This window comes from Salmo salar, chromosome 25 (genome assembly GCF_965601325.2).
Source record: "Salmo salar chromosome 25, fSalSal1, whole genome shotgun sequence".
Lineage (NCBI taxonomy): Eukaryota > Metazoa > Chordata > Actinopteri > Salmoniformes > Salmonidae > Salmo > Salmo salar.
In genome coordinates this window covers 17,302,365-17,311,891 of record NC_138315.1, presented here as the reverse complement: position 1 = coordinate 17,311,891, position 9,527 = coordinate 17,302,365, and the positions used below count along the sequence as shown (strand labels likewise).

General features: G+C 40.0%; 1 protein-coding gene across 1 annotated transcript; it reads right to left on the bottom strand.

Annotated features, from left to right (window-relative positions):
- Positions 1-7,613: 7,613 nt before the first annotated feature.
- Positions 7,614-9,205, bottom strand: LOC106586270 (transcription factor Sox-21-B). The gene is made up of 2 exons (XM_014173390.3): positions 8,956-9,205; positions 7,614-8,754 (listed from the first exon to the last, which is right to left on the bottom strand). The coding sequence occupies exon 2, from the start codon at positions 8,730-8,732 to the stop codon at positions 8,001-8,003; it is 732 nt and encodes a 243-aa protein (XP_014028865.1). The 5' UTR covers positions 8,733-8,754; positions 8,956-9,205; the 3' UTR covers positions 7,614-8,000.
- Between the last annotated feature and the right edge of the window lie 322 nt (positions 9,206-9,527).

Sequence of the window (9,527 nt, the reverse complement as noted above, 5' to 3'; positions counted from 1 at the left end):
GTGTGCCTAAATAAATCACTGACAGTGTCACCAGCAAAGCACCCCCACTTCTCCTCCTCCATGCTTCATGGTGGGAACCACACATGCGGAGATCATCCGTTCACCTACTCTTCGTCTCACATCCACGGCGGTTGGAATATAAAATCTCCAATTTGGACTCATCAGACCAAAGGACAGATTTCCACTGGTCTAATGTCCATTACTCGTGCTTCTTGGCTAAAGCAAATCTCTTCTTCTTATTGGTGTCCTTTAGTAGTGGTTTCTTTGCAGCAATTCGACCATGAAGCCCTGATTCACACAGTCTCCTCTGAACAGTTGATGCTGAGATGTGTCTGTTACTTGAACTCTGTGAAGCATTTATTTGGGCTGCAATTTCTGAGGCTGGTAAGTGTAATGAACTTATCCTCTGCAGCAGAGGTAACTAACTTTGGGTCTTCCTTTCCTGTGGCGGTCCTCATGAGAGCCAGTTTCATCATAGCGCTTGATGGCTTTTGCGACTGCACTTGAAGAAACTTTCAAAGTTCTTGAAATGTTCTAGATTGACTGACCTTCATGTTTTATAAGTAATGATGGACTGTAATTTCTCTTTGCTTATTTGAGCTGTTCTTGCCATAATAAGGACTTAGTCTTTTACCAAATAGGGCTATCTTCTGTATACCACCCCCTTTGCACACTCTTGGCATTCTCTCAACCAGCCTCATGGGGTAGTCACCTGTAATGCATTTCAATTAACAGGTGTGCCTTGTTAAAAGTACATTTGCGGAATGTCTTTCCTTCTTAAAACCTGTTGAGGACAGACGTTACGCCAGCGGAACGCCCCTATCCTTAACAGGTTTTAATGCATTTGAGCCAATCAGTTGTGTTGTGACAAGGAAGGGGTGGTATACGGAAGATAGCCCTGTTTGGTAAAAGACCAAGTCCATATTATTGCAAAAACAGCTCAAATAAGCAAAGAGAAATGACAGTCCATCATTACTTTAAGACATGAAGGTCAGTCAATACGGAAAATGTCTAGATTTTTTTACGTTTCTTCAAAGTGCAGTCGCAAAAACCATCAAGTGCTATGATGAAACTGGCTCTCATGAGGACCGCCACAGTAAAGGAAGACCCAGAGTTACCTCTGCTGCAGAGGATAAGTTCATTAGAGTTAACTGCAGCTCAGATTGCAGCCCAAATAAATGCTTCACAGAGTTCAAGTGACAGACACATCTCAACATCAACTGTTCAGAGGAGACTTCATGATTCAGGCCTTCATGGTCAAATTGCTGCAAAGAAACCACTACTAAAGGACACCAATAAGAAGAGACTTGCTTTTGCCAAGAAACACGAGCAATGGACATTAGACCGGTGGAAATCTGTCCTTTGGCCTAATGAATCCAAATGTTTTATTTTTGATTCCAACCGCCGTGTCTTTGTGAGACGAAGAGTAGGTAAGTGGATGATCTCTGCATGTGTCGTTCCCACCGTGAAGCATGGAGGAGGAGGTGTGGGGTGCTTTGCTGGGGGCACTGTCAGTGATTTATTTAGAATTCAAGACACACTTAACCAGCATGGCTACCACAGCATTCTGCAGCGATACGCCATCCCATCTGGTTTGGGCTTAGTGGGACTATCATTTGTTGTTCAACAGGACAATGACCCAAAACACACCTCCAGGCTGTGTAAGGGCTATTTGACCAAGGAGAGTGATGGAGTACTGCATCAGATGACCTGGACTCCACAATCACCTGACCTCAACCCAATTGAGATGGTTTGGGATGAGTTGGACCGCAGAGGGAAGGAAAAGCAGCCAACAAGTGCTCTGTATATGTGGGAACTCCTTCAAGACTGTTGTAAAAGCATTGCTCATGAAGCTGGTTGAGAGAATGCCAAGAGTGTGCAAAGCTGTCATCAAGGCATCTTTGCCTTGATTTTTTAACACTTTTTCGCTGCTACATGATTCCATATGTGGTATTTCATACTTTTTATGTCATCAGTATTATTCTACAATGTATAAAATAGTAAAAATAAAGAAAATCCCTTGAATGAGTAGGTGTGTCCAAACTTTTGACTGGTACTGTATATACTGTATTCTAGTCATGGCTCATCATATATAATAGTAGTTTAATAAAAAATAGCGTTTAACAGGATTTTTGAATGACTACCTCATTTCTGTACCCCACACATACAATTATATGTAAGGTCCATTAGTTGAGAAGTGAATTTCAAACACAAAGACCAGGGAGGATTTCCAATGCCTCGCAAAGAAGGGCACCTATTGGAAGATAAGTAAAAAATAAAATAAAAACAGACATTGAATATCCCTTTGAGCATTAATTATACTTTGGATGGTGTATCAATACACCCAGTCACTAAAAATATACAGGCGTCCTTCCTAACTCAGTTGCCGGAGAGGAAGGGAACAGCTCAGGGATTTCACAATAAGACCAATGGGGACTTTAAAACAGTTACAGAGTTTAATGGCTGTGATAGGAGAAAATTGAGGCTGGATCAACAAGATTCTAGTTAGTCCACAATACTAACCTAAATGACAGAGTGAAAAGAAGGAAGCCTGTACAAAAGAAAAATATTCCAAAACATGCATCCTGTTTGCAACAAGGCACTAAAGTAAAACTGCAAAGAATGTGGCATAGAAATTAACTATATGTCCTGAATACAAAGTGCTATGTTTGGGGCAAATCCAACACAACACATCACTGAGTACCACTCTTCATATTTTCAAGCATGGTGGTGGCTGCATCATGTTATGGAAATGTTTGTCATCGGCAAGGACTAGGGAGTTTTTTTTAGGATCAAAAGAAATGGAATAGAGCTAAGCACAGGCAAAATCCTAGAGGAAAATGTGGTTCAGTCTGCTTTCCAACAGATACTGGAAGACAAATTTACCATTCAGCAGGACAACAACCAAAAACACAAGGCCAAATATACATGAGTTGCTTAGCAAGACAACACTGAATTTTCCCGATGGGCCTAGTTACTGTTTTGACTTAAATCAGCTTGAAAATCTATGGCAAGACTTGAAAATGGCTGTCTAGCAATGATCAACAACCAACTTGACAGAGCTTGAAGAATTTTAAAAAGAATAATGTGCAAATATTGTACAATCCAATTGTGCAAAGCTCTTAGAGACTTACGCAGAAAGACTCACTGCCAAAGATGATTCTAACATGTATTGACTCAGGGGTGTGAATACTTATGTAAATTATATATTTCTGCATTTCATTCTCATTAAATTTGCTCAAATTTGGGGTATTGTGTATATATGTGTGATAGAATAAAAAAACATTTAATCCATTTTGAATTCAGGCTGTAACACTGAGCTGGTAATGCGCGCTCTTTTATCAACCTGGCGACCTTCTCAGGCGTTTTGGTCAGCAAACTGTTGGCTGCCCTTTCAAAATATCTTCTTTCAAACCAAAAACGATAAAGTGCTAGCCTACCTTTCAAGAAAACAATCAAAAGACAAATCCTTTCTGTTTTCGAAATAAAATCACACAATAGCCTATACTCTCGTCTATTAATGTTTAGGCCTATTATCTAACAAGGCCAAGCAGCAAGTTATAAAATATTGGTGTCAGGGAACTTTCAATACATTCCCTGGTTTTCCAGAAATCCTGGTTGAGAGATTTCGGATGTCCTGCTTCCCGGAATCCTACAACTGGGATTTCGGGAATTCAGGAAAACCAGGGAATTTTATTGAAAGTTTCCAGAATTTTGCAACCCTATGCCTGAGCATGGGCAAATAGAAATCCTCATTATTTTGTTTAATGATTTTAAATTTGAGAGTCATTATATATATATTATATATATATAACCTACACTTTCTCGTTCTGAACTTCTAATGTTACTGGGATGGGTGTGGCTTCGACACAATGATCACAAGAGCAGCTGCTCAACGATTTGACAGCTCCGACGCAGTTCCACTTCTGGTTAATGCTTGATCTGATTGAAGGCCCTAGTTCCATTTTAATTTCCCTTATCTACACGCAAGTGACCATCTGCCAATTACAGCGAGACAGAAAGCTTGTATTGCCACAAGGCTGCTTGATGACTGTTCACTTAGAGCGCGGGTGTCAAACTCATTCCATGGAGGGTCGAGTGTATGCTAGTTTTCATTATTTCCTTTTAATGTTGTGTCCAATTAAGACCAAGACACCCAGGTGAGGGGAGTTCCTAACTAATCAGTGACCTTATTGATCAGTCAAGTACAAAGAAGGAGTGAAAACCCATAGACTCTCAGGCCTCCATGGAATGAGTTTGACACTTGTCTTAGAGCCAAAAATTCTGTATTTCTAATTTGTATCAGAATCATGCAGTTTATTTACAGAGGCGTATTAAAATATTTAGTTTCAGACCTGAATAGAATTATACTGGTAGATGTAAGTCTGGACAAAAAGTGTAACATCATAATCAACTGCAGACAAGCCGTTTCCTTCCATGCTGACCTGTTGGCTAAATTCACCTCAGCAGGGTCAAAGTAAAACCCTTCATTCCCCATGGGATGAATTTGACAGACAGGGATGACCATCTCAAACACTGCCCTCAGTTCACATGCCTACATTATGTCATTTCAAAAAAATATGGTCAAAGCTTGATTTATTCTGTACACCCAACAATATGTTTTTGGACTGCCACATAACAGACATACCGCCGCAGCCATTCTGGATTGTACAAGTGTGATCCTGCATGACAGATGGTGTTTTTGCGGCCATGGTTTTGGATATGAGACTGAGTTTGGTTATGCTGAAGTAATCAGAGACATTAAATACAATGTTGAGCTGTGATTGAGGGATTTGATGAAGATCCTCAGTCAGTCTCGTGCATTTAGTTTTAAGAAAAAAAATTCTAAGTTGAATTGTATTGAAATACTATCTTGTTTATGAGCATGATTGCTTAAAGGGTTTTAGGCCTTTTCAACATTGGCACTCACATTCAGGGAGTTCAGCCCTGAAAGTCTGTAATTCTATGACTTGCCTATCTTGGAATCAACTCTGGAAAAACATTTTCTGGGAAAAAAAAGTTTCCGCCTAGTTATTTGCATAGTTGCATCTCCACCTTTCCCATTGAGTCCACTTTTCTTCCATGGAGAAAAAGCATATCTATTCAAAAGGCATTTAGTCCTTTTCTTTCTTGGCCGGGTAACCTATTCATCAATTGTTCTGCCTTGTAGATTGCATTCTAATGCTAATCTGGCGTGTTAAATATATATTTTGCTCCCCTTTCACCGTTTTGTCATTCAGTTTATCCAGTTTTGGCCACCCATTTTATTTATTTATGCTCCTGCTTCTATTCATGTGCTCATGTATTTTTTATTGTGTTGTTTCACTGTCATGCAGTGTCAACTCACTCTATTCAAAGTGGGCTACTTGAAGGGCTTGGAGGGACAAAGCGTGTACACATTGCAGTGCTATTCACTCCGGCCAGCTGGATCGGCTGAAAAAAACCTTGTGAAAAGAAATCCTCCACAATGGACACAGAGAAGTGCACAATGCTAACAGTTTTCCAAATACCACTGATTGCTTTCATCACAATGAGGGAAAGCAGCCGCTTTTTGCTGAGCTCCACTTCAACAAACAACACTCTCACAAAAACCTCCCAACCCACGTTTTGTTCCCAGACAAAACCTCCTCGACCGTCTAAACGCTCCCAGTGAAGAAAAAGTTCTTTCAGGGTTTCTTCCCCCTTTCCTTAAGTAAAATATAATAAAAGGGAAAAGAAAGAGAGGGAAATGGTCACTGAGCTGGTAATGCGCGCTCTTTTATCAACCTGGCGACCTTCTCAGGCGTTTTGGTCAGCAAACTGTTGGCTGCCCTTTCAAAATATCTTCTTTCAAACCAAAAACGATAAAGTGCTAGCCTACCTTTCAAGAAAACAATCAAAAGACAAATCCTTTCTGTTTTCGAAATAAAATCACACAATAGCCTATACTCTCGTCTATTAATGTTTAGGCCTATTATCTAACAAGGCCAAGCAGCAAGTTATAAAATATTGGTGTCAGAATGGGGACCAAAGATACAAATAAAAGTCCCCCGTGAAGCATTCAAATGTGCAGAAATAATTTTGAGAGGATAAATGTTTGCTATTTTTCTATTTTATACTGCATGAAACAAGCTCAACTGCGCGTTATTTCCAGAGCAAAGTAGGAAGTTCCGTGGAGGGAAGTGATCGGAGTATTACAATAGAGAATCCAGAGTGGTGAAAGGGTTTAATTAACCGTGTCGGAGATAATTATCCCTGGACAGTCTAAATTAGTTTTGCATAATCGCTCTGATCCATATGAATTAACTTCTTAATGTTATCTATGAGGGGTAGTTTGCTTGAATAACATGCCCAATGTATTACATGTCATAATGAGCATAAATTCAGATATCCCCGACACACACACGCACACACGCACACACACACACACACACACACACACACACACACACACACACACACACACACACACACACACACACACAGCAGATGTGATAAACTGTGCCACAGCTAAGAATATTGAAGTATTTTCATTGAATAAGAAAAATACAATGCTATTAGTTGTGTTTTGTAATTGGACGCTGGCACTTAGATCTAATTCAGGCCCTGTTTTATACCTCAAAGAGATGCCTGTTCTACAGGCCCGAAGAGCTCACTTTTTTTTACTACTGGGAATAGAGGGCTTAAAAAAAACCACTCAGATGTATCTTCCTTCCTTTTCACGATTAAAATTGTGATAAATCAGGTTTTGGCTCTTGATTACAATGGGTTGATTTAGATTCCCGCGTAATGTTATTCACAACACGAACAAAAGCGGCCTTTGGAGGATACCTTACACTCCACCTGGACTGACCACATCATGGCAATTCAGATACAAATCTTGTTAGCAATTCAACAGGAACTACAGCGATTCTTTCTGTTCTTCCGCATACGCTTTATTATAATCCTTTGTTCAACAAATGAAAAGAATAGCATTTAAGAGTTTAAAGTACATGTAAGTGGTGTTAAATAAAACACAAAACAGACAACTTCATTAAGAGTTAGTAAAAACGAATGATGCTCCTTATGCACGTAAATGCACAGGTCTCAAGAAACAAAAATGATCAGAGATAGTTTTGTGTCTTGCCAATGTTGATAGAAAGGCGAACGATTGTAGTCGAATTAAAAAAACTTTTGGGCTCGTCATTCTTTAAAATAAATTACATAATATAAGCACTTCCTATTTACTGTGCAAATGTTACAGGACAAGGTATGTCCTCTGTTCAATCGACAGGGTCACCATAATCATTCCACTAAACAATAAATAGTACAGACATCTATAAAACAGCGTTTCAAAACTCAAAATATACACTGGATTTCTAATCAAACAACCCAGTCAGTCCCAGGCCCTATCTCAAGCACTAGCCTAATGGCAAATGAACTATTAGCATCATTTATCTGTACACATTTACAGGCTTATGTCATTCTGATTGAAACAAGAAAGCCAGACGGACAAACAATTATCATTCCTTCTTGACCAACAATATAAATCATAATAGCCAGTGATTAGACTCTTTAAACAATATTGAATTATCAGGTACAATATATGAAGACAATTATGGCCAGTTCATGTTTACCTATATCTGATTTGTTGTGGGATGCAGTAAACTAGGCCTACTTGATAACAACAAGTCAAGCAGGTGCATTTGCAACAGATATAAATCAAATATGGTACCTTTCAAATGAGTATTCACATTGACACGGGCAAATAGATCTCCTACTCTTTCCTCCACAGTTCAGTATTTCTGCCATCCTTTTGTTCTGTCCCTCTGGGATTTGCCCGGAGATGTATGAATATTAGTTTAGAGAGTTCGCTATATAAGAATTACCTTAGATAAAGGCATTAATCAATATACATACACATGTGATATCTGAGACAACGAGCACTTCATCACATGTACAAGTTTGTGCATGCATAATAAACTCTTGCATGAATATTTTTTTCTTCACATTTAAACGTCTCCTAAATCCAATATAGGCTATCATAATGCCGCTGCATATGCAGGGTAGTCAAGTTGAGGTTTGCCCATGCCAGGCAGCAGGATGTAGGCTAGCGGTGGCTGAAGACCCGCAGAGGGCCAGCCCGTACAGTTACAGGGGATCATGTAGCCTGGGTTGCCCGGGGCTGGATGAGAGTGAGTGTGAGTGTGTGTTCCACCAACACTACCAGTTCCAGAGAAAGCCGTGCCACCAGGGTACCCCAGAGATGGGTAAGGAAACGATGGAGAGGAAAGCTCTGACATCTTCGACCCGAGGTCAAAAAATGAATAGGGGTTCGTGGTCATGGACGGGTTGAAGAAGACTCTCGCTGCTGCGGCCGCCGCTGCCGCTGCTGCCTTGTCTGGGTTCCCTAATAGGGACTCGTGAAGTGCTCCATGAGATAGACCGCTAACTTTAAGCGCGTCGTGCTCTCCAAGATTGTAGGGCACTGGGAAGGCAAACTTGTCTTTTTTCATCAGAGTCTTTGGCTTCCGCCTAGGTCTGTATTTATAGTCAGGGTGTTCCTTCATGTGCATGGCTCTCAGTCGTTTAGCTTCGTCAATGAATGGCCTTTTCTCCGACTCGGTGAGAAGTTTCCACTCCGCTCCCAATCTTTTGCTGATCTCGGAGTTGTGCATTTTTGGGTTCTCCTGAGCCATTTTTCTTCTCTGCGCTCTGGACCAAACCATGAAGGCATTCATCGGGCGTTTTACGTGATCCATTGGTTTAGACATGTTGGTACAAAATACTTTTGGTCTGAAAAGGTAAATATCACAGACAATATGTCAAGTCTCTTTCTAATATTTAGTGGCAGTAAAGTCTGTTTGCCTAACACACGGTAAAATGTTACATAGGCCTACATATATAATAAAACTAAGTAATCCAATTAAATATATTTCGCAGAAATACATTATTGTGTGAGATAAAATGCTTCAAAAGTATATTTCCTTTACTTACGTAAAATATCAGTGCTTCATCACACCGTAGTAAGATATCCGTTTTGAAAAGAGCAATGCGCAGCGTTCTGGTGAGAAACTCTATAAAAGTTAGGTTTTCTGATGCATGTTGATATCCGACGAGGACAATATAGCATCGAAGACAGAAGGCAATATATCTAGAGCTACAGTTCTTATCTTGTTTTGCTGCTATCGCCAGAGACTGTTAACCGCCACTCAGCACTTGAATCCAGCGTTTACGCAAATGGTTGATAACTCCGGGCTGCCCCATGTGAAATAAGGTTTTCAGAGGCAGGTAGTGAAAGTGCGACAGGAGCATGCGCAGTACGTCTAACACACACTGAGCGCTCTTTTAATCCCACCCTGAGCGCGAGGAGGACCAGGGACTCGGAGGAAAATGCGTCACCATATATTTGGCTGGATGATATCCTATAAGCCCTTTATAGTTAAGTTAATCGTACAGGTCTTTAAAGCATATTATCATAAGGATAATTTATCCATGTTATCATAAGGATCATTTATCACGATATATTATTATATTATAATACATTTGTAATTATTATTAGTAATGCA

Bases quoted from the DNA above. Each gene is read 5' to 3' on its own strand.
- LOC106586270 (XM_014173390.3), bottom strand. From the start codon at position 8,732: ATGTCTAAACCAATGGATCACGTAAAACGCCCGATGAATGCCTTCATG.